Here is a 26,147-nt window from a genome sequence, read left to right on the forward strand (position 1 = left end):
CCAGGGTTCTTTCCGTGACCCTGGAATTTTATTCATCAGTATGGCTTACAAGGCTGCATACTCTGGTTATGTTTGCACATGGCATGTAAACAGATGGCAGAGGGTGCAGATGAGCTGCCAGAAAGAGCAGCAGATGGAGAAGCCATCTGAGGAGGTGACACATACAGGGCTAGGTGTCAGGAGACAGGGCTCTGTCTCGTGCTATGACCTGAGTGTCTGTGTCCTCCCCAAATTCATATGTTGGAATCTTAGAGCCCAAGGTGATGATGGCATTAGGAGGTGGGAGCTTCAGGGTGATTAGGTCATGAGGGTGGAGCCCTCATGAGTGGGATATATGCCCTTATGGAAGAGGCCCCACAGAGCTCTCTCTCCCCTTGTCCACACTGTGAGGATGTGACAAGAAGATGTCTGTTGGGAATCAGAAGGGTCCTCATCCCATCATGCTGGGTACCCTGATCTCGGACTTGTGGTCTCTGGAACTGTGAGAAATAAACGTTTATTGTTTATAAGGTATCCAGCCCATGGTATTTTGTAAAGCAGCCTGAACAAACTAAGTCACCTGGTGTGGTCCCGCACTGCCTGTGTGGGGAGGTCACTTCAACACTCTTGGCTCCAATTCCTCCTGTGTGAGATTACCAAGGCTCTTTCATGTTCCACACTCTTAGGGGCTCTAATGACTGTTCATTCTACTGAGGGGAAACAGTCTTATAGGAATTATTAGCCACTAATAATTAGCCACCAATAATAATAAAAAAAGAACACCAGCACTAAACAAGTCACCATCTCTGTAAAGAATTATAAAAACTTTTATCAGAGATTTTGGTGTGTATTTATATCATGGCTTTGAAAATATAGTTTCAGGTGGGTGGGAAAGGGGGTTGAAATTTCCACTTCACCTAAAGAAGTTGGAAACTTCCAGTTAAAAAATTAAAAAGTCATGGGGATAAAATGTACAGTATCATGACTATACTAATAATGCTATACTGCATATTTGAAAGTTGCTAAGAGAGTGGATATTGAAAGTTCTTATCACAAGAAAAAAATTCTCTACCTATGTATGGTGACAGATGTTGACTAGACTTATTTGTGATGATCACTTTGCAATATATACAAATACAGAATCATTATGTTGTACATCTGAAAATAATATAATGATAATAAAATGACAATAATATATAATCATAATACTGTATATATAAGGTTGTATGTTAAATAATATAATGTTGTATGTCAATTATAGCTCAATTAAGAAAAACTCTAAAGACCAAAAAGAAAAGAAAAAGAAATTGTGGGACTCTGAAATAGTTGAAAAATCACCACACATTTCTATCTGTAACTATTCATTTTTATCTCCTTGTCCTCCAAATACAGAGGTCTGCAAAAGTAAAATTCAAGGTGAAGAACATGAGAAATCATATATAGAGTTTATTGTATTTGTGGCTTGATTATTTTTAGATTTTATGCTCTATTTCCTTTTTGGTTCTGGTTTCATTTTCTTGGACACTCTGCCTCACTGTTTTAGCATTATCTGTGTTAGTTTCTACTAAATAGAGTTCCCTAAAGCACAGGGTCTCTGGTGTTTAAATAATGTTATATATCTCCTAGCATGGTTTAGCACACATAAATTCATTTCTTTCATAAATTCCTCCCTAGTCTTACTATCTGATTCAGCAAAGAAGTCACTTCATGACTGATCAGTGAGTGAGGTTCCAAGATGCATTGTTTCAGTTACATTAATCATTAATGTAAAAACCTCTCAACAAATGTTTATGCTTTTGTCACTTGCAATAGGCTGGCTCTGACTGAAATCAACGAAAGCATTCTGTGAGAATCAGTTATCAAGTGGAATTTACAATTATGCATTTTATTATGATTTATAATGCATTTTTAATTTAAATGCACTCATTTCCAGAGTGCAGGCCATGCATGAGACACACCACTGATTCTAGCTGAATGACCTCAATTACTTAACCTCAAGCCTCCATTCAGTTAGGTGAAAAATAAAGAATAAACCCCACAAGATTTTGACAATTTAATGTATGATTGTTTCCAACATAATTTTTCCAGGTAGAGACTCAACAAACGTCAGCCCAATCTCACTCATCTCACCTGGGAGACAGAAGCAGCGCCCAGGGCATCTTCTATGCACACTCACCTGTCTTCCCAGAAGACAGCTTCCCAGAAGAGAGCTGTTTGTTTAGTCTCATTAAGAGGCAGGTGAAAACTCACCACTAGGTGGCAGAAGCAAGGTGCCTTTGACAGCTTTAGTTCTTTGCGCAATACAACTGACCCGGAAATGTGTGATAAGATAAATACACTGTTTAAGTCCACACAGTTAGGGTGCTCTTTCCAGACAATTTGAGTCTGGTGACCCAAGTTGGCTCCCTGAGCAAAAAAGTTAGCCTCTGAGCCTCTTTTTGGATCAGTGTAAGATGAGTGAGCTTCATCTTTGGCAGAATCAATTTCCCTTTGGCAAATACACGGCCTTGTCTTTCGAGGAACAGTGTCTCATGCTTACGGCTGGCTGCTCCATACTTTTTATTCTCCTGCCTAATGAGAAGGAATCAGGGAAGCCCCCCTCCCCCAATCCTCCTGCTGAATCTCACATCATTAGCACTGATAGGTAATGTGTTACAAAGGTAACATGTATTGTAAATGAAGTTCTTCTTGTTACTAATGCTTTAAGGAGATAATGACAGTGACAGTACTGCAGGTTGAGCTGCAAGTGGGTGGAGACCTCTTGGCATTCCCCCATCACCTATGTCTGCCCTAATATTCTTCCAGAGGCCACTTCTTTGGAGGGTAATTGACAAACGGTGCTTACCTGGAGTCTTAATGGTGTCTGCCAGGGTTCACCTGCCACCTACTGGTGAGAATGTTTACTTCTAAACAGTCCTTGACTTGTTAAACCACAGACTCCCATCTGTTCAGATACTTCAAAACACTGTCAGGGAATCTCTCAACCATTTTAAAAGCAAAATACAAAACATTGACATTGGAGAATTAAAATCATAAAAATCAGCTTGACTTGTTTTCTGCCTTGTGGAATTCATGACTAAAGATTTTATAACGAAACTAGCTAGCTTTACTTATTTCCACTGATTTGTTCTATATTGACGATTCCATGAATGATTTTGATTAATAGTTTCACACATCTGGGATGGTTCTGGTCATTTGAATGACATCTTTTTGATGCTGGATTAATACTGAAAAAAAAAAAAAAAAGAACACACCAGTTTCTTGTAACGTACGGAAACACAATAAAATGTTCCCTTGTTTTCTTGAATGAAACTGAACAGCAAGGTGGGCTTTTAGGATTTCACCATTGTGTCAATTCCTAGGTGTCTTATGTGTTAGTTTCTTTTGTTTAATTTTTATTGGTGTATAGTTGATTTATAATGTTGTGATAGTTTTAGGTGTACAGCATAGTGAATCAGTTATACATACATACATATATATATATATATATATATATATATATATATATAGCTCCATTTTTTTAGATTCTTTTCCCAGAGTATTGAGAAGAGCTCCCTGTGCTACATAGTAGGTCCTTACAGTTTTCTATTTTATATTTAGTAGTGTGTATATGTTAATTCCAATCTCCCAATTTATCTCTCCCCACCATACGTTAGTCTTTGAATATAAGTCCAACAACTGGCCTTTCAGACTGCCAAGGAAAGAAAAGAGAATTCTTAAAGGCAACTCTATAAGCAATAATGGCTCAGAATGAATGAAAAGGACCACAAGATAGGGTTTTTTTTCCTTCAGAGTTTATTCTGAGTTTTCATTTTTGGATAATCAAGCAGCTCTTTAAGGAGAATGCACAGAAGAGTCATTCTGGCACTTTTGGATAGTACATAAGATTTGTTTAATAGTCACATTCAGTCTACTTGCTCAGCCCATACTCCGTGTTTGGTGAGCAAGATCAGCCCATAGGATTTCAGAATTAATACGTAACCGTATATACAAACAGCCAATAAAACCATAATGGTGCCTAGTGGTCAGAGGGGTGGCGTGGGGAAGGGGATCACTAAAGTGTCCTCTAGGCTAGCTTAGCTAAACAGAATCCACGTCACATGTGAGGACGAGAGCGTACACTGAGCAGAGATGAGACTTCTGAGCACAAATGGGCACTTGGCAGCATGCAGTTGAAAGAAAAGGGGATCGTTTAATAACTTTATAAAATCCAGGCAGTTCAATCAAAGAAGTTAAGAAAAACAAACAAAAAAAGCAAAGTAAGGGACTGTCTGTTGTCACTGTAAAAAAGGCACTTGGAGTTAATGGGACCAGAATTGAAGGACTGGCAGCTGATTAAAAACTTCAGTACTATTTCATTAAAAGGCTTGGATGTTAAGAGGTGACACTCAGAAGTTCCTGAAAGGTGATATCGAAATAAACCACCGAGAAGCAGACCAGGTGACAAGGAAGGAATTAAATCCTTCCAACCCAATTGTGTGTGTGTGTGTGTGTGTGTGTGTGTGTGTCTGTAAAAAGCAAATCAGGAACGAAATCTAACCAAAGCTAAGCAAAGTAAGACCACGAAGCAGCGATGCATAGATTTCCTTTGAGATAATGCATACCTCCAGACACTAAGTGCCAAGCTAATTTCTCAATAATAATTTCACAGGAGCATTATCATGATAAAATGGATTCAAGCAATGCAAAAAGAGTTCCTTCTGTTCCCAGAATCTGGAGGAGAACTGAGGTTATCATCAGAACCTAGTGACATCGGGACATCACGTGTGGTTTTTCAGTGTCCTCCAGGGGTGGACACATCAAGTACGGGGAACGACACTGACATTCAGACAGACACTACGTTCAGCCCTCTCCCTGGAGGCGAGGCATCCCGTATCATCATCCTTTCTTCTGAGTAAGAACTTGACTTCCTCTCTAACACTTAGACAGCGAACAGGGTAACTGCAGAAAAAAGTCCACTGCCCACGGCAGACGTGGCTCGACTTCCTCCACAAACAGGTAAGCGCTTCCTTAAGAAAGAATTTTTGGCAACTGGATCTGGCCCCGGGTTGGGTGGCTCTGGACCGCTCATTTGATGTTGAATGCCATCAAGGGTCTCTCCTCCCGTTTCTGCCACGGGCTCTTCTTGTCTTCGCCCTGGTCGTCGTCGTCCTCGTCGTCTTCCTCATCCTGCGGAGCGGATCGCCTCTGGTCGGGACTGGCCGCGGGCTCTGGGGCAACGTCCGAAGTTCGCTTCGTCGTCTCCTCCTGCAGGCTGGGCAGCTGGCCGCCGCTCCTCCGGCTGGAGCCGTCCAGCAGGCACCGCAGAGCACTGTCCTCGGGCGTCCCGGCCGTGGTGCCGGCCTCGCTGCCGCTCTGGTCCATGTCCTCCAGGTACACGAGCTGCGTGTAGGCCGAGCTGTCCGCGGCCCTCGACTCCTTCTGCGGATGTTCCTGGACGGGTGGGTGGTTCTGCGGCAGAGTCGAGGGGTCTCCTCTTCCCTTCCGGGCAGATTTTGGTTCATTCATATCCACGCCAGAATCCAAACTGGCATCATTGCTTCCGTTCCTCCCAGCTCTTTGGAGATCAATATAGGAATGTCTGACGTGCGCGTTGGACCGGCCATCCAGGGAGACGAACCAGGCCCGGGGGTGGGGAAGGGGCTTCCCACCCCCGAGTTCCAGCAGCGCCTTTTCTGTCAGAAGCTGGACCTCGCTGTTCATCTGAGCCAAGGCCGCGTCGTTCAGAGATGCTGGGATGGAGAGCGACTCCGACATGGATGCGCTCTGTGGGGTCCACTCCCGGGCGCCCGTATCCTGCAGGTGCTGCTGCGAGATGGCCTGGCAAGAGAGAGGCTGCGCTTGGATCTGCGCGGAGGGGTGTGGGAAGATCCCTGCGTGCGGGCTGGACAGCTCGGCCTGCAGCCTTTCGATCTCCAGCTGCGGGTCGGCTGGGACGACCAGGGGCTGGCCCACGTACGAATGGTCCCCTGGGAGTTTCATGTAATGAGCCGGTATGACCAAGGCGGGTAATACTTTCCTGTAAACGCTGTCGTTGACCTGGTCCACGGAACTACAGCAGATCAGCTGGCCGGGTCGCGGGAAAGAGGTAGGTCTTTCCAGGTGGTCCACGGATCGCGACATCATACATTCAGTAGGTCTGCGCTCCAGCAGCTGGTCTTTCTCCGGAGATGAAGGCGCGGGGTACATGTGTTCCTGAATGGTGAGCTTACTTCCTGTGGAGATGTGGGTCACGGAGGCCTGACTCTCTCTGTCCTGCTTTTCGAATAAAGGCTGAGAGAGCATTGCGTTGTAACTCCTCCTATAGTCACTGTTGCCAGGGGACTCGTAGCCTTCCCTTTCCATAGATTTCCTAGCCTTTAAGGGGAAGATCTCCACCGACTTATGGTAGTCTTTCCCCAACGTCCCACTTGGTGTCAGGTTATCAAAGGAGATTTGGCTTTTGTCCTCTTCCTTATGAGACAGGAGTTCCTCCCGGGAGCTGAATTCCTGGGAGGTGCTGTAGGAGAGCTTCAGCATGGGTGTGTGCATGTCCACCTCCCCGTTGGAAGACATCATCTCTAAATGGACTCCACTCATCAGCTCCTTTGAGCCCGGGGCATCCGGCGGGCGACCCTGGCTGGTGACAGAGAGTGGACCGGGGAATTCTGATTCCCGACGAGAAAACAGCAGGTTGATGTGTGACATGGAAGTCGACTGATCCCTTTTGGAACTCTCCAGGGTGGCAGGAAGCTGCAGCTTTCTATGGTGCTGGCGGGGTTTCAAGCACTTCCGCCTGTGATCAAAGATACAAACCCCAAGATTAAAATATCAGAACAGTGAGGGTTCCAGTCTAAACCGAATTCTCAGTTCCCACAGGAAGAAACAAGACAACACTAGTCAGCAGCCAGAAGCCTTCTCACCCTATACCCTCAGCTTTGTTTTGATGCTGAGGGCTGAAATCTGCAGATTGTACCCCAAGTACATCCACATTATTCATTTAAAAGCAGAGTCAACAATAAACATTCTCGAAAGTCAATCAGATGAGGCGTCACAGAAAGAAAAGTTTGGCTCTGCCTTGAGAATATCATCTCTTGATTACCACTTAGGACCTATTCTGAGGGAATTGTGACAACCATTGAGCTTACTGTTTTATGACTCCTCTCTAAAAGAGATTACACACTGTGTAATATCTCACTTTGTCTGCAACTTATATGACAGATATTCAGTTCTTGCTCAAAAAAATTTTTTTTTAAATATTTATTTATTGGCCGTACTATGTGGCAATGTGGGATCTTAGATCCCTAACCAGGGATCGAACCCATGCCACCTGTAAGAGTCTTAACTCAATGCACCACCAGGGAAGACCCTTAGATACATTTTTATGAGAAATAAAGACCTCAACTCAGGAGAGGACCTTGATATCAATACTTGTGCAAGAAATTCCAAGTTAAAAAAAAGACAGAGCCCCAATGATAAAACTTTACCTGCAATAATATAAAAGGAGACACAGCAAAACCAAAAGAATGAAAGCCATTCCTCCCAAGATGGCCAAAAGAAAGACTGTATGATACGTGGTGATGTCCTGTGTGACAACTGGACCTGGAAGGTCAGAAAAGGGCATTTTAGATTTGTGAACACCTTTCACTAAAAAGAGAGCATAATGTTTTTCTTCTTCTTCTTTTTTTCTGGCCATGTGTCATGTGAGATCTTAGTTCCCCATCTAGGGACTGAACACGGGGCCCTCGGCAGGAAGGTCTTAACCATCGGCCCGCCAGGAAAGTTCCTTTTTTCTTATTCTTATTGGCTGGAGTGTGGAACAGGGGCCAGATGCAAACACCCTTTAGATGTTGTGCCTGCAGCATCACCATAATTCCCCTCAATGGAAAGGGACCAAACCATGACCAGAGCACTGTGAATACTCAAATTCTGTATGTAGCATCCATGGTCCCTCCTTAATCAAGAAGACAGCCACATTTGGTGCCATGTTCATCATTCTAAATACATGACCTTTGAAAATAAGAAAACTAGATACATGAATTATTTCATGAGCGGGACTCATCCACTCACAGACATGGCATGAACACCTGCAGATTTTATGACACTGCAGAAGGAAAAAACAAATCAAAACACAAAATTTTACTCACACTTTCCCTGGGCAATGATTTCTATGTACTGCGCCCTTGGCCTTAACAAATCAGTTGAAATGTATGAAATAAATTTACCATGACTTAAAAAAATCCACAGCCTATTACAGGGATATCAAGTGTTTCTAAAATGCCTCCCATTAAAAAAAAAAAAAAAATCTTTCTAGTATCTTTTCAAAATGGCTAACCTGATGTGGCCACAGACTTCAGAACTTACAGACAAGGTGATCAGAACTAAACCTATTTTCTCTTTAATTTACCTTGGGAAGAATCCCAAGAGGTAGTTTAACTTACTCCTTATGTTCAATAGCAGTAAGAATCTATCTTAACATTGCTAACAAGGGATTGACAGCAATAATGAAAATCTCCCCCAAATTGTAATGCTTGGGCACTTACTGCTGGTGTCTAAGTATGCAGACAGTGCACCAAAAGATGGGAAGGAAGGTATATAGTTATTACACATAACATCAGAGGAGCATTCTTATGATTATTAAATACCATAAATACCCATTTATTCATTGATTTTTGATATTTTAAGGGATACATTTCTTTAAAATCTTTAGGAGGTAAGTCTCTTAAGCTAGATAAACCCAAGGAGACTTGTTGATTTTTGAAAATAGTGACATTCCTTAAGTTCAAAAGACAACATCATCCTCTCCCAATTATAAATCATTTCAATGGGGTGAAAGTGAATACTTACAAAAGTTGGAAAAATTACTGACCACAATGGCCTTAACAGTTTACGGTCTTAATTGTTCAGAGAAACAATTTTTCATTTTTTTTAACACAGAGCAACCCCACAAACATAGGTAATACCTTGGCAGGGGTCATCAAGAAATCTGAGGTACACGTAAAAATCATTTCCAAATAATGGAAGCTCAGTCCTTTAAAGTACCTAAAATGTTATTATTTTATTGAGTTGGCCAAAAAGTTCTTTCAGGGTTTTCCCTAAGATGGTATGGGGAAACCTGAATGAACTTTTTGGCCAACCAAATATCTTCTGCTAAATGGAAATCTTTATAAAGATTTCAGTTCCTTCTTAACCAGAGAATGAAAGAGAAAACTCTAATTATATTCTTGTTGGTTTTGGCTTCATGAAAGCACAGCATTGCTGTGATTTGTTTTAATAAAAGTGATGACTATGAGATTACCAGTATATGTATTCCTATATTAAATGCCACCAGGGTTTATACACTATATGTTTTTATGGCCTCTTGTCTCTTTCTTCATTGCTCCTCAGCAAGCTTGGGTCAACCTACATCTAGTAGTCTAGTTCTCTTTCTCTTCTTTATAGAAGTACCTATTAATCTGTCACATAACACATCATCAGGGTTCTTGGAAATAGATCTAAAATAAAATTTAACTTTAATTTTAATGCATAGGTTTTGTAGTCTCTACTTTGGTTTTTAAGGACTTTCTTTCTTTACTCATAATCATATTCTAGACACTTCAGATTTGGAGACTGGGACATTTATGTACTCACTTCATGCCCACGTGGCTACAATAACAATACAGTAAAGGGAAACACATACTCTTAAAACCTAGATGTGAAGTGTACGTTTTCTAAGGGTGGGACTACAAAGTAAAGGTAACAGATTTTTCAACACCCATCTCGGGATGGCCTCTATCAAATCAGTTACTTTGGGAGCCCTAAGTGTTCATTCCAGTGATAATTCCATTGATAAAATATTTTGTACTTCCATTTTGGAACTGCCTTCATGGTTAATTGACAAGGGTCAGCTTTTAATCATAGCACATCTTTTTAAATAAATATTTAAATTTTATTTTTATTTTTTTGAGGCAGACCATTTTTAATGTCAATATTGAATTTTTTACAATCTTGCCTCTGTTCTATGCTTTGGATTTTTGGCCTCAAGGAATTTGGGCTCCTAAGCTCCCTGACCAGGGATCAAACATGCACTCCTGCATTGAAGGTGAAATCTTCACCACTGTACCACCAGGGAAATCCCCAGCATGTTGACCTAGCTCAACTACTTACTTTATTCACCAATCTTGGTGGTCAGTGAGTTTTAGATATGTCTAAGAAAAATCAAACGGACCCTTGAACCCTCTGAGCATGAAGACTGGCCACCCATGAAGAGTTTCACCAAGGACAGCAGTCCAAGGGAGACAGGTTCTAAAAGGCAAGGCATTGTGAGTAATGGAAGCCATCACTGGAAAGACTTCTCCTAAGGTAACTATTTTGAAAAACAAACAAACACAAAAACCCCCAGCAATTCTAGAATACTCATAGGGATAAATCAGGGTGGTTAGCTTTAAAAATAAATTTACACTTTCAGTGAAAATATTGGTGAAATTAAATTTTAGTGAAAACTATGAGTTAACTCATCTATCCTGAATGGAGGAATATTCTTTTAGACATAAAACAACAGGTTTGCTTTTAAACCTTTCAGAAATGCCCAGTCAAGTTTTTTGCCCCAGGAAGCCTGCAACAGTGACTTGCTGCTGGTCCCTCTTTTCCTATGTCCTCTCTTCCATCAGGCCACAGCTGTTTCAGGAATTAGGGAGGAGGTCTGAACCACTTCTGTGGGCTTTAGATTAAGAATTCCCTATGGCAGCTGTGTGAGTAGAACAGATTTGAGACAAGACTATTTTCTTTGCATTATTCTTACCCCGGAAGGGACAGTTCCAACCAGAACTCCCCCACCCCCACCAAATACCTTCTTCTCATCATTTGATTTTTCACACATTCAACCATATTTTAAAAAGATGTGATCTCTCTGCTGAAGTCACTTTAAAAAGCACAGGTAGCCTGAACCCTCAAAAAAACTGGTTGCCATCAGTGCAGGTGTTGGGGATCCTGTTACCTGGGTTGGGAGGAGACATGGCAGCCACCCAATACCCCAGCTGAGGGGCGATGTATGTCCACGTCAGCTGACTGCCTTCCTGGTGCACGAGGCCAAGACCGCTCTTCAGCCACGTTCCTGTGGGATGTGGAAAAAGGCTTCAGCCAGATGCACGCAGAACTCCTAGTTAAGGCTTAAGCACATAGTACAAATCACCTTAAGTTTCCCATTTAGAACCCATCAGAGAGCCAAAGGGTCCAACTCTTATGCAGCAACTGCATCTAGCTTTCAGGAAAGCGTTTTTCCTTGCCTTCCTGATTACATTACTCTCAGCCACTTTATCACAAGTCCCTTCTTCCAAACACAGATAATTTTAGCAGAAGCCTTTGGAGTTTACTCGTCTGTCACCATGGCCCATCTCCTCCAGAAGCCTTTGGAATTTAGAAGCAGAATAAAGGCAGCATAGAAACAGTTGACGGGAGGGGAAAGAAGAGGGGAAACTCCAATCCTGTTTATATGCCTTATCTTCAAACAAGTAAACGGATTTCCTATCTGGAATCGCAGACTGGTGCGATCAGAGTTGCTTCAGGAAGTTTAAAAATATATATACAGAGAGACTCTTTGGTCCCATCTTTGCAAATTCTAACCCAGAAACCTGGCTCAGGTGAATATTTTATGAAGCTTCCAGTTGGCTCTGATGCTGAGAGACACTGAGTGAGTCCAGGTCTTTGCTGCCTTTCAGTTAATACTTTAAAGAGTATTTCACATGAGTGAGGACCTACTGTGTGCTGGCTCATCACAGCAACGTACTTTATACATGTTATCAGTAGTTTCACGACGACTCTACAGAAGAGGACTCATGTTCCCCTTTTAGACACTGGAGACTGGTGAGACATGGAATTCTTCTGAGCCGTCCCAGGGGTAGAGAGCAAAGCAGGGGCAGAGTAGGTCTGTCTGTCCTCAAGATTGGTGCCATTTCCTCTACTCTGCCCTGCTGCATCCCCTACTGAACTTGCCAGCATTTGACAGCATTTTCACTTTGTAAGGTTCCCAACGAGAGTGCTGGCTAGGGTCCCCAGCAGCCCATGCACACCCACTGGACCCACCTGCCCAGACATATGGGTCACTTACACAGAGCTCCCCCTATGATTGATCACCCACCCCCTGAAATGGCCATGTGTGGATTCCTGTCCCCTCCAGGTCTAAATGCATCAGCCATGCACCAAATATTCCACCTTCTGGTCTCCAAATCCCTGCCTTTCCTAGGTATATACACACACACCACTGAGCTTCCCAGATGGTGCTAGTGGTAAAGAACCCGCCTGTCAATGCAGGAGACATAAGAGACTCGGGTTCCATCCCTGGGTTGGGAAGATCCCCTGGAGGAGAGCATGGCAACCCACTCCAGTGTTCTTGCCTGGAGAATCCCACGGACAGAGGAGCCTGGTGGGCTACAGTCCGTGGGGTTGTGAAGAGTCTGATATGACTGAAGCAACTTAGCATGCACGCACAAGGTGGCGAGAGTGGATTTCCTTCCCCTCCAAGGGAAAAAAAAACAATACTTGGCAGGGCTTCTAGGGCCTATCAGTTGCCATAGCAACATTCAAATGTATTGGGTGGAAAGGTGCCCCAGCACGCCTCCCATCCCTTCCCCTCCCTCCCTCTCCCCACGTTACTCCTCCTTCCTCCCCCCAGCTTTCCTCCTCCTCCTCCCCTCTTCCTCTTCCTCTTCCCCCCTTCCCCTCTTCCCTCCTCACCCTTCTTCCTCCTCTTCCTCAAAGACAGGAGTTGAACAAAGAAGGAAGATGGGGGAGGCCAGGCATCAGTGGGTGCTTTGTATTGTCCGACCTCCCCATGCAACTGGCTGAACCATGGCTCCGGAGGATTTCAAGTTAGACGAGAAGGTAAGCTGGAAGCTCTATAAAGTGAGTATGAGGATGCACTGGCTGAAGAGCATCAAGCCAGAGATGGTCCAGCCACTCTGAGCTTCACATACTCACTCCAGGAGCTGCTGAGGAAATGGAGACCAGGGCATGTGACACATGCAGCTAAAGGGGTTCTGTGTTGAGTCAGAAAGTCTGCCTGAAGGCAGAGAATGGATTGTTTGCCACCGCTTCCGGTTTTCCCCTGGGGAACCCGCGCTGTTTAGCTCATGACTTACACACCCCACCCCACTCCCACATGCTCTCCCACAGGAGCGGCCCGGCCAGGATCTCCTATCAGCCAGGAAGCGGCCTGCATTCTTTGGTTTGCAGTTTCCCTCAGATTAGATTCTTGAGTCACTGCTCTTCAAGTGGAGCGGATACGAGGTCAGGCTAAAAGGACCCAGAGGAAAAGAGATGGGGCTCAGAGTCCTAATTCCTGTTGATCACTCAGGGGAAAGCCACCTACCTGGATGACTGGCTTTTGCCCTGGCTTTCTGCAGCACAACACAGCCGCATCAACTGGAATTGGACTTTATTTTTAATATTTATTTGGCTGTGCCAGGTCTTAGTTGTGGCATGCAGGATCTGTTAGTTGTGGCATAAGGGATCCAGTTCCCTGACTAGGGATCGAACCCTGGGACCCTGCACTGGGAGAGTGGAGTCTTAACCACTGGACCACCAAGGAAGTCTTGGGAATGAACCTTTTTTTTTTCCCTTTTTTTTTAAAATGAACTTTTAAAACATCTCCCAGTTACACTAGGAACAAGCCTAGTGAGTGGACACACACCCACACCCATACCCACACACCCAGACACCATACAGGCACTCTAGCCTATGATGCTGGTGGGAGCCAGAAAAGCCAGAAAGGCAGAACCCAAGCTGCTTTGGGAGCACAGTGAGGAAGGAATGCCACCTGGGGATGAGGTGGGCTCTGGTGAACAGGCAGGACTTCACATGGGGGTGGTGGGTGGGGGCGAGCAGAGAGGAAGAGGAAAGAACAGAGGCGTAGAAGGATGGAGAGTGCAGCGGGCAAGCTTGATGCATGATGCCAGGGACAAGAGAGAGGGGGCCTGGGGAGGGCTGGCGCAGGGTCCCCAGTGCCATTAGCAATGAAGAGCCACCAGGACTTGTCCTTGGAGGCACAAAGGTGAGGTCAGAGCTGTTCCGACCGCCTGCCCTCCCCCACTCCTCCACCCCCTTAGTTCTTCCCAGGTTGGTCCTCCCAACACAGACTTTTACCCGAGTCCATGACTTTGCCCTCCATTGTTCCAACCTCATGTGCTTTTCCTCTCTTCCCAAAACTTACCCATCCTTCAAGATTCAAGTCACATCCTGTTCATCCTGAGTGCCTCTTGCATGTGGGGGCCCTCCAGGTCCCATCAACCTCAGGGCACATGTTACTACATCATCTGTTTTCCAGAAGCATACCTTGCCTAAACTGCTAACCCCAAGTCCTATATTCCTTCTGTCTTCTCAGCGCCCAAAAATATTCCTGGCGTGGGAACATGGTGGTATTTGAGTGTGAAAGCCAGACGTGCAAGCCCCTCCCCTGCCAAATAATATCAGATGACCTTCTGTGCAAAGCTGGGTGTGGTTGGCAGGAGAGATCTCCTTACAGGAGTGCAGTTAAGCTTGGGATTCTCTTCTTTCCGACCAGAAAGAACAAAGCCAACTGGGAAAGAGGCATTTATTTCAGACTAAGTTTTCCGGAAAATGTACACGTGTTCAGTGAATACAGGGTGACGCCGTTTTAGGATTCAACAATCATGCTGTTATTGGCAAAAACTATTTCCAAGCTTTCTGTGTTTTGCGGGAGGAAATTGGCTGCAGGGAACACAAGAATTAATGAATTGTGTACCAGAAACATATGCTTCTCATCACTGAAATCCTGAGGGTGTGGGATGAGGGTGTTTTCCCACCTGAAGAACTACACACATAAGAGATTCTTGTACTTGTGAATGGGGAGCTGGTGCCTGGAATGGAGGCAGGACAAAGAGACCTCTGCAGAGTCTCTTTTGTTGAGTGGGTCATATGACTGCCAGACCTGCAGCCAGCGTACAAAGAGCGGGGACTTCCCATCCCTGTGGGCACCTCAGCGCTGCTCAGATTAGGGGAAGATCCAGGTTGCTCCTGCTTAGAAATCTCCACGTGCAAGGTCTCTTGCTTGTTCTCTTTCCTCCCAAGTGGGGCCAGCCTCTGGACACTCCTGGCTCAGCACAGTTGCCCGCAAGGCTGTCCAGGTTAAGCTTGTCTCCTCTGTAGTTTGGACATTAGCGCAGCGCCTGTGGTCAGAACAGCATAATGGGGCTTCCTGTCAACTCTCTCAGGCTCTTCTTCATGAGTGGGTCGTCCAGGCAGGTCTCAAGGTGGGTCATTTGGTGATGGTGTGCAGGCAGGAGGACTCCATACTTCCTCGTGCCCCATGGCACCAGCCCAGCCAGGTTGCCACCTTCATGCATGCGGCCACTGCCCAGGGAGGGTGGCTGACTGTGAAGTGGGTGTGTCAGGAGCAGGCGAGCTGGTGGCTGCTTGTGTCTCTGTGCTGACGGAGCGCTGTGCTGTGCCAAATACTGAGGCTGCATGTGTGTGAAGGTAGGAGAGCCATTCTTTGGCATCACTGCAGGAATGAAATCCCGTGGTACTAAAATTTCTAGATCATCAGCTTCCAAGTGGTTTTTAAAGCATTTGAACTCTTTCTCTTTAATGGAATCTTTGTATTAAGACAATTAAGAAATTAATATATAAAACAGATAAACAGATAAAGGACAAGCTTCTCTGCAAACAGATGGAGAGAACTCCCCCACCCTGCAACCCTCAGGACATCTCCCGAACATGGTTTGGGGGTTATTCTTCCATAGAACTTGGGTCAGATCTGCCTAAGTTTGAAAAGGCAGTTTTCTATAATTCTAAAAAGTGTCATTTACTCCAGGCTCATAAAGTAGAATATAATTTTGATTTTTTCATGGTAATTCAGGGTCATTGTTATGATCAATTGATGCTGGTCCTTAAATATTGACGCCCTTAGGTCCCTACAGAGGAGCAAAGTTGTTTGCTCTTATACTAAACAGTTTCAACCATGGCTGTGTTTTTCTTCCTTCTCCCACTTCCTCCTGCCCCTTCCCTCCCCTGCCCTTCCTATGGGCTTTTACCAGCTCTTCTTTCTCACCACCACCAACTCCCAGATCCCCATCAGGGAACCAGATAGCCTGTGACATGAAGACTGCATCTAGAATAAAGTCCACAGGCAGCCACATGAGGGACAAATCCAGCTGTGGAGCTGAGACTATGAATCCAAGTTCACTACTTTGCTTCTTCAACACAAACTCCCAGATCAGTTTTCGTCTGAATTCTCTAGAGTGAAACCTCGTGCAAGGGAAAGATTCAGAGATCCTTTCAAGGAGAAAGACTTTAGTGACCTATACAGCTGGTAAGGTTTGTTGTGGGTATAAAGCACCACAAGGTCTTTACTTGGAAGCTGCCCTGAACCACAATGCTGATTACACACAGTAATTGGCAGGCTCAGGAAGATAGCGCCTTACATTTAGCTTATAAGATCTGATGGGATCTCTTAGCAATCACCAGGGGTGCCGCTTTCTTGCTTGGTTACCAAGCAGGAATGAAACCAGCCTTTATTTGCAAAATATAAAGAAGAGTGAGTTCAAATTTTAAACAAAAGGCGATTCAAAGGGAAAAGAACTCTAAAATGTGAAAAAAGAGCTCCAAACATAATGTCTTATTAGAATATGACTGATAGGGTTCTGATTTTCCTTGCTTTTCCTGACTGGCCCACTTATTCTGCCTGGATGCCTCTATTTTATCTGCTGCACAAGCTCATCTCAGCATTCGGTAACAAGCAGAAAAGACTGTTAGGAGGAGCACTATTGGTTTTGAAAAGGAAACTGTAAGTGAACAACGTGCCCTGGGAACAGGTGACACATTGAAGCTGGCATCCTGCACCTCAGCCAGTATACAGAGAAAGACTCTTACAATGGGACTTGTGACCATGTCACACCGTGGGACACCGGGCAGGTGAAAGTCCAGCACGATCAAGGATCAACTGACAGCATGGACAATTCGCCCTTCCTAAGATAACACCTAGTGTGAATTCCAGCTCTGCAGCTTTCCAACTCTGTGGATACTCGAGGAGGGTCCAGCTGGGGACAGGTAGTTCCTGATGACTGCTTCACACTTCCTTTGTCACATAAAAATAGATGCTTCATCACTTAAGCACTTGTAGCTGAGGATTCTACCAACATGCACAGCTAATGTATTCTTTTTTTTTTTAAGTCTGTATTGAATTTGTTACAATATTGTTCTATGTTTTGGTTTTTTGGCCATGAGGCATGTGAGATCTTAGCTTCAAGACCAGGGATTGAACCCACACCCCACCCCCTGCATTGGAAGGTGCAATCTTAACCACTGGACTGCCAGGGAATTCCCCTAATATATTCTAACTAATGCTTTTTTTTTTTTTTTTTTGTGAAAGAGTCTGCAGTGAGTTTGACTAGTTCTATAAGCTGGGATGCGAAGAAATGTCACAGCCAAGCAGAAAATCCATCTCAAAAAAGTTCTATCAATTTAAAGGTGAATACTCACTGTGAAACGGAATGTTTCTATTCCTATGACTTAACTGTTCACTGTGAACTATTTGGAAACATTCATGGCAAGATGTGAGAACATACATGTGCATGACACATGCATGAACTTAGATGGTAGGAATCTCTTTCTCTCCTGCCCTTCAACTGTTGGTTTTGGCCAGTGACTGTCTCCTCACTTAGGCTGTGGTGACTTTTGCTGAATAATAGATATCATGGGCATTAGCTTGTTTGAGGGCAGACTTCTTAAGAGAGATACACTGCTCAGTCCAGAGTGAGTGCTTATTACTATTACTACTTATAATCATAACCACTCCCCACCTCAACCCCACTTCCAAGTACATTGCATTTCTCTAGAAACCAGCATAGACTTACTTCCTAGGATTTCCATCTGCATTATCTTAAGCCATAACTACTGCATTTTCCTACCAGCTGCACAATCAGAAGTGTCAAAGTCTGAGTCTATTTTATCGCATGCTTTAACAAAACCTTAGTGGGATGAGATCACCCAGAAAAACCAGAAAAGTCCACCAGCCTTTAAGTCACATTCATCGGTACAGCAGAAACAGTGTCATATTTCTATGACACTGTGGAGCAGCCTTCTTTTTTCCAAATTAAAGTCTATGCCTTTGAATAGTATGTTCCCTTTCTTGGAATCATTTTTCCATGAACTCTGTGAGGAGGATACATTCCTTGTCAATTACACTGCAAAGTATTTATTTACCTGGTGGTCAATTATCTAACCATGCTAGTTGAAAGCAATGGAACTGAAGAGTGAAAGTCATATACAGATGGTTGGATTCCTATAGCTTCAGGCAAGTACATTTTGGGACCAGTTTAAAGAAGAATAAAATTAACAGCAACTCGCTACAACCAACGACCTTCTGTTCAAAGCATAAAATCACAGGTATAATGAATGATTAGAAATTAAAACAAGAAGTGCATCTGTATTCAGCTATAACATGTTCCCTGGGTATTTTTAGGGCAAATTTTGAGGAATAGATTCTTAAAAATAAATTTGATCCAAGCAACTGATTTTTTTTTTCTCCTTTAAACTTTAGCTGAGTGATCACAAGTCTTACTGAAACAAATTTTAGGAGACAGCAGTAATGGGAAACCGTAAAGCTTCTGGCAGGGAGGGCTAGACAAAGTGCATGCCTTAAATAGGTAGCCAGAAATATTAGCATGCATAATAGCATTAATAAAATTTAATGAGAGAATTTTCAATTTACAATAGGTATATATAAATTCCCAGAAAGTACTATCAGAGTGGAAGCTAATTAAGCCCATATGGAGAGAAATTTTGTTCATTACCCACTAAATCTAACATTCATCTTGCAATTATATGTCAGATGGGGCTGGGTGAGGTACATGGTCCAGGATTTAGGAGGCATGGCCACTCATTTTCAGCATTAGGAGACTCATTCAAAACGAAGGTGGCAGAAGACAGTGAGGTGACAAGCATCTGGACAGATGTAGTAAGATGCTCTCAACCAGAGCTTTGTTTAAGAGCTTGGTATAAGGAAGATCTTGTTCAAACGCAGATTCTGATTCAGTGGATCTGGAGCAAATCATGAGGTTTGGAGTTTGAATAAACTCCCTGTCCAAGGATCACTCTTTGAGTAGCAAAGCTCCACATTATTTGTACTTTTGTGGGTGTGGTGATTCTTTCAGAAAACCCTAGAACCATTTCCTACAATATTGCCGGGGTTTGTCAACTGGGTGGCCAGTACTTGAAGCAACTTCAGAAATATTTCTAATATATTTCATGAGTAATCTAGTCACTTGTCAGACGACCGGTCGGAAGTTGACAAACATCTGAGTTCACTCCATAGGCTGCAGCGCATGAAGTGAGGGCCTCTGAGTGAACTGGCTGCTGTAGGTGTGGCCAAATTGGTTCCAATCTGGGGACCTTTGTGTTGACCATTTTTTTTCTGCCCAGAATGTTCTTGCCCCCCAAGACAGTCCCATGTTAGGTTCCTATGTGTCTCTAGCATCTCAGCTCAAATAGCACTCCTCCAAAGCCTCTGTCCAGCCAATCATTCTCCCTGACATCACCCTGCTTAAATTCAATTGTCCTACAGCACTTACTTAATGCCAATAAAGTAAACCGGTTCATTGTCTGTCTCCTCCATTCAGAACCAAAACTTCATAATTACAGGTGCCTTCCTTGACTTGTTCTGTCATTCAGTTCAGTTCAGTTCAGTTGCTCAGTCATGTCGGATTCTTTGCGACCCCATGGACTGCAGCACGCCAGGCCTCCCTGTCCATCACTAACTCCCGGAGTTTACTCAAACTCATGTCCATTGAGTTGGTGATGCCATCCAACCATCTCATCCTCTGTTGTCCCCTTCTCCTCCCATCTTCAATCGTTTCCAGCATCAGGGTCTTTTCAAATGCGTCAGTTCTTCACATCAGGTGACCAAAGTATTGGAGTTTCAGCTTCAGCATCAGTCCTTCCAATGAATATTCAGGACTGATTTCCTTTAGGATGAACTGGTTGGATCTCCTTGCAGTTCAAGGGACTCTCAAGAGTCTTATCCAACACCACAGTTCAAAAGCATCAATTCTTCAGCACTCAGTTTTCTTTATAGTCCAACTCTCACATCTATACATGGCTACTGGAAAAACCATAGCCTTGACTAGACAGACCTTTGTTGGCAAAGTAATGTCTTTGCTTTTTAACATGCTGTCTAGGTTGGTCAGAACTTTTCTTCCAAGGAGTAAGCATCTTTTAATTTCATGGTTGCATTTTTTTCTGCAAAAGCCTAGAACAGAGTAAAATCTGGCACAAAGAAGATGTTCACTATCTATTTGGTATAATGAGTGAATTGTTCAATTTTTTAAAAGAGAAGCCAAGAACAGAATTCCCAAGGAAATCTTTCAATATTTAAATGTTGGCAGCAAATTAGAACAAAGCAAACAAATAAATGCCCCCAAATCAACTGTATGGGCCAAACAAAACATCTGGGAATGGATTGTTGTTCTGCATCCCCAGATCCAGTCCATTATTCTGTTAAGCCACATTAAGCAGGAATGCACCAAAATCTGATATTCTAGAACAGGAAGAGGATTTAAAGTCTGAAGGAAATTGTGTTTTGAATCTCCCCTTCTCCATCCCTAGGATAACATACATGTGTACCAGGTACTTCCCTGTGCTGAATCTCAGCTTCTTTCTGATTAAGAAAGAATGTAGGGTTGCTATGAAAACAGTGATGAAAAACATTGGTTTATGATCCTACCTGTTTTACTAATGAATAAGCTCAGCTGAGAATGAGTAGACCAAAAAAATATATACTTTCCCCAAATGGTCCTATATTTCTTCCCCTCCAATTTAGGTGTATTTCAAACCGCTTATTTGAAATGGCAAGTTGTAATGCATGGATCAAACCCATGTCTCTTGCACTGACAGGTGGATTCTTAACTACTGGAACACCAGGGAAGTCCTGGGTATTCAACTTAAAGATACTAAGGCTTCACTGTACTTGCACGTCTTGTCCGTCTCCCTTATATCATGCTTTACACAAAGTGCACAAACTAAATATGGGCTGAATTAAAACAATGATGATTATAATAATGATCATTGCTTACAGAACACCTTACTCAGTACTATGCATCACTGTAAGTGCTCTCCATTCTCAACAATTTTATGAGATGGGAATGATAACGATTATTCCCATTTTATAGATGAGAAAACCGAGGCCCTGAGAGGTTAACGAACCTGCTCAAGATCCAGAGGAGCCAGTATTTACATCCAAGCTGTCTCAACTGCTGGGCTACAGCCTGCCTGTATTCTATACACTCCTGCCAAATGGCTGTACAACCAGTGCAATTCCTGATCTATCAAAAAGAATTTCACCTCTTAATTTCTCATTTCCGTGGAGACCACTGAAAACAGAAGTTATTTTTTAAAAAATACTTGGCTTTAAAATAAATGATGGCAGCTTTGCCTTCCTAATTATTTTTCACCCAGGCCGATCTCAGAACAAGTATATTATTAATAGATGCAGTGCTTCAAATCCAGGCCAAAGGACAGCAAAGCAAGAAGGTTCTGAGGATCCCAGGTAGTGGGGAGAATATACACCTGCCACAGATAATCCACAAAGTAACTATTCTATAAGTGGTAATCAAGAGTTGACTACAAAAGACATTTTCTTTTAGGAGGAACATACTGATCTATACACTCTGAGGCCACAAAGTGGGCAGCCATCATTTGTAAAACTTGCCAAAAATTGTTCCCATTCAACACCAGCATGAAAAGTTCTCCTATAAAAACTGGACCCTTTAGGAAAATTAAGTCTCTAAGGATAGGATTTTGAAACAAAAGTGGACCTGAGCTATATATGGCTACAATATAGCTAAAGTGATGGTATTATTTTCTAAACTTTCTCGTTTTTTTTTGTTGTTGTTGTTGGGGGGGAGGGGGTGGCTACAAACACAAAAGGCTTAACAACTTTTAGGAATGGACTGATAGTACAAGAGTGTTTTTTGAGTTGCTAGGCAACATCAGGAAACAAATGTCCATGTTCTGAGATCACTCAGCATTCGGTCTCCCCGTGGGCAATGTATGTGTTCCATGGCCAGACTCCGTCCCACTCGGGCAACAGGGGTGGAACATCCCCACTGTGACGCTGATGGTCTGGAGCAGCCAAAAGACACCAATCTGTGTCTCCAAAGCAGGTCACAGTTCGCTGGCCACCTGGCAGCTGAGGTCTCCGGCCTAAGTTTTTGCTGGACTGGTATCATTAATCCAGATTAAGTCCTACACTTTTAATGGTTCTTTTCTGTTACTTCACTTCAATTAGCTTTCTCTGCAGGTAAATTATCTTTTTCTTCCCCCACTATATATCTAAGGGAAGCCTGATTCACTGGTATGGGCAATTTTTTAAAAACTGAAGTACCCATGTGCACATTACATCTGAGAACACAGGGACTCTTTTCCTGAGAATTATTTCTTTGTTTCTAAGAGATCACCTTCATTGTGAGAAGACCCATTTCAGATGATCTTTCTTAAGGATATACTGACATTGCACTGCAGCAGGTAAGTTTGCTTCTTTCTTTGTTTAATTCCCTTAACTATTGAGTCTGGCCTTTTTGGAAAAAAAAATATAAAGATGATATGCATGGTTCTAAAGTTAACATCACAGATGTAAATACATACTTAACTTTTAGAAACATTAATTCCTTTCTTTTGTTCTAACTTTTGCTTACACAATGCCCTATGGCTCATTCTTGTCATTCAGTCACTACACCTGTCTGGCAATTTGTCACCTGCTATGTAAGATGCATGGCTCATGGTATATACAGAAAAAGACACACCAGTAATACTATTTTCATTTTCTTAAAGTGACAAATGGAATATAGTGTTTTAAGAACTCCCGTCCCTTTCTCCCCTTGAAAAACAATGAAATGTAACAAAATCCTAGATCTGTACTTTAAATCAAGCTCCGTTGTCAGGGATAGGCTGGCCATGACTTACCTAAAAGGGCTAGTTCGATAAGCAACACCATCAACAGTAAAGCTCACCATCTATGCAGAGACGAACCCACTACTGGCCAATTATGAGCAAGTATCGCTGAATGCCTGACACGTATGCGCCATACGTGATAAGAAGCTGGTTCAGTAACCAGCATTTCTATAGCAACGCACACTGCTCTGCAGGCTGTGTTCTGGGAAGGCAGTTAAAACTGGATTCTGCAATGTAGCTTCACTTGGAATCTGCTTTGATTTTCGTCACCTCATTAGAATGAGAGTATTCAAACCAAGTAACCCAAGTTATTACGAATCAGCAGCAACTTATCATAGAGAGAATCTTAAATCATGCTTTCTCAGCCACGCAAGGTCAGTTGGTCACTTTCAATTCAAACCACTGACCTGGTTTGCTTATTCATAAGTGACCGTTCCCCAGGGCATCGAATCAGATTGCAGTCTGACCACCTGGGACATGGGGCAGCCATCTGCTGTCCCAGTTTCAGGCTAAAGAGAGGAAATGCTGTAAAAATGAGCCGGCACACCATCTTTTACTGTCCTGAAAGCCTTGGCTAAGATGCATTCATCATGACCGACAAAACTGCATTTGCCCTACTGGGGAAGAAAAGCAGCTTCTTTCAAAGGTAAAACTGGCCCCTGAACATTCCTGATGAGGTCACTTTATCCCATCCCCTCAGACACACTTGCATACTCAGGCCCCAGGTCCTGGCACTATACTGCTTTGCAAAAGAGACAGCATCATCATCAGATCATGAGTTTAAGAAATCTGCTAATTCGTCAAAGGAAAAGACGTACACTCACTGAATAGAGGCCCTACCTTGTACCGCAAATCAAATGACATTTTAACACGGCAGCTGCAGCAAAATCGGCACTGCCAGGAAATGCGGCAAAAGTTTTGACTCTAATGCGTGCAAGTCAGGCTTTTTACAAAAATCTTTTTTCCTGAGAGTCCACACCACTATCAGTCAATTCATATTGTTGTAACATTTTAAACAAAATCCAACTTCACTTCTGTTCTAGGAGACTATTACTCTATTAGGTCACCCTTGGATGAACATGTGGGTTAAAATATGGAGATGATAATTTTCTTAATGGGAAATTCTTTGCCAGTTCCAAAACAAAACCAACCAACCAACCAACCAACCAAACAAACAAAAAACCACCCCCCCAAAAAACCCAGCTGTCACTCAAGAAAAAGAAAACTGTGAAAAACAGTAGCACCAAATCTAATCCACTCTAATGGTATTGGGAAGGCGGTATCTCTAATATATGCTGGAGAGCATGCTGGAGAAAAGGGAACCTTTCCACACTGTTGGTGGAAATGTAAGTTGGTGCAGCCACTATAGAGAACAGTATGGAGGTTCCTTAAAAAATTAAAACTAGAGCTACCACATGATCCAGCATTCCTACTCCTAGACATATATCCAGAGAAAACCGTAATTTGAAAAAATACAAGGATCCCAATGTTCCCTGCAGCACTATTCACAATAGCCAAGACTTGGAAGCAACCTAGATGCCCAACAACAGATGAATGGATAAAGAAGATGTGGCTCAAATATACAACAGAATATTATTTGGGCACAAAAAAGAACGAAATAATTCCATTTGGAAGCAACATGGGAGGACCTAGAGATTATCATACTAAAGCCAAGTAAGTGAGACAAAGACAAATTATATTATATCACTTATATGTGGAATCTAAAAAAAGGAAAAAGAAAGTAGGTACCTCTACGTTTCTCTCATGAGTAAACTTTCAGTTATCCAGCAGTCAGAAATGGAAGTAACTGAATTAGCATTAAAATGTATATTGCCCTATAACCAAGGTGTTATCACTAAGCATCAGCTGCCATTTGGGGTAAAGTGCTGGAAGGTTGCCTGGATAACAGGAAGTACAGACTGACTGAATCAGGTACCCTGTTTGGCCCTGCAGATGGAGAATACACTTGCATTTTAATAATAAGTGGTAAGAGCTCCCCTGTGGAATGCATCTTAGATCAGGGGTCACAAACTTTTTCTGTAACAGTCCAGATAGCAAATACTTTTCACTTTGTGGGAACAACTCATTGGTGCAGGAAAAGCTCTCACAGACCACACATGAACAAATAGGCAAGGCTGTGTTCTAATGTCTTACTCCACTTGGGCTGCTGTAACAAAATTAACTGGATGGCTTATAAACAACAGAAATGCACTTCTTCATTCTGGAGGATGCCAAGTCCAAGATCAAGGTGCTGGCTGATTCAGTGTCTGGTGAGAGCTGGTTTCATTGGTTTACAGATGGTGCCTTCTCATTGTGTCCTCAAATGCTGTGTCCTCACATGTGGAAGACCCAAGGGAGCCCTCTGGGGCCCCTTTCATAAGGTGACTAATCCCCTTCATGGGGGCTGCACCCTCATGACTTCATGACCTCCAAAGGCCCTACCTGGCTAATACCATCATCACTTTGGGCATTAGGATTCTAACATATGAATTTGGGGAATACACAAACATTCAGTCCATAGTACTCAATAGAATTTTATTCAGGGATGCTTAGATTTCATATAATTTTCATGTATCATTAGATACTCCTCTTTTGATTCTTTCTTCCAACATTTTAAAGTGTAAAAACCATTCAAAGATTTCAGGCCATAGTTTGTTGACCCTTACTTAAGTGAGAAATTCTTAATGGATTCACAAGTTACTGTTTCTGGCTGTTAAGCACTTTGAAATTAAAGTACTTTGATTTACCTAAAAAGTAGATCAATTAAAGTGTTAAAATGGTTTGAAATGATAATTGTATTTGAATTAATCATAAATAGTAGATAATTAGTAAACAGTGCTACATGCTTAAGATGTGTTCCTATTTTTTCCCCTGATCTTATAATACTCTTGGAACTTGTTATTTAACTGCAATAATTTAATTTCTACTTAAATAATGATATTATGAATTATATATAATAGTAGAAATATCCTTATGAAATACGTAGGCTTCTATTGAGCTTAGTACGGAGAAGGCAATGGCACCCCCCCCCCACCCCGACTCCAGTACTCTTGCCTGGAAAATCCCATGGACAAAGGAACCTGGTAGGCTGCAGTCCATGAGGTCGCTAAGAGTCGGACAAGAAAGAGCGACTTCACTTTCACTTTTCACTTTCATGTGCTGGAGAAGGAAATGGCAACCCACTCCAGTGTTCTTGCCTGGAGAATCCCAGGGACGGGGAAGCCTGGTGGGGTGCCGTCTATGGGGTC

The 26,147-nt window shown here is 43.0% G+C and overlaps 1 protein-coding gene across 1 annotated transcript in view; it reads right to left on the minus strand.

Annotated features, from left to right (window-relative positions):
• Nucleotides 1–3,734: 3,734 nt before the first annotated feature.
• The window catches only part of FAM171A1 (family with sequence similarity 171 member A1), a 125,989-nt gene continuing 103,576 nt past the window's right edge, over nucleotides 3,735–26,147 (minus strand). The window contains exons 6-8 of the mRNA XM_065921167.1: nucleotides 10,934–11,050; nucleotides 7,446–7,560; nucleotides 3,735–6,754 (exon numbers count right to left, since the gene is read on the minus strand). Of these exons, the coding sequence (XP_065777239.1) occupies nucleotides 5,047–6,754; nucleotides 7,446–7,560; nucleotides 10,934–11,050 (1,940 nt within the window). The 3' untranslated portion in view covers nucleotides 3,735–5,046. The remainder of the gene's footprint in view (nucleotides 6,755–7,445; nucleotides 7,561–10,933; nucleotides 11,051–26,147) is intronic.

Source organism: Muntiacus reevesi, chromosome 2 (assembly GCF_963930625.1).
Source record: "Muntiacus reevesi chromosome 2, mMunRee1.1, whole genome shotgun sequence".
In the NCBI taxonomy this organism is placed as follows: Eukaryota; Metazoa; Chordata; class Mammalia; order Artiodactyla; family Cervidae; genus Muntiacus; species Muntiacus reevesi.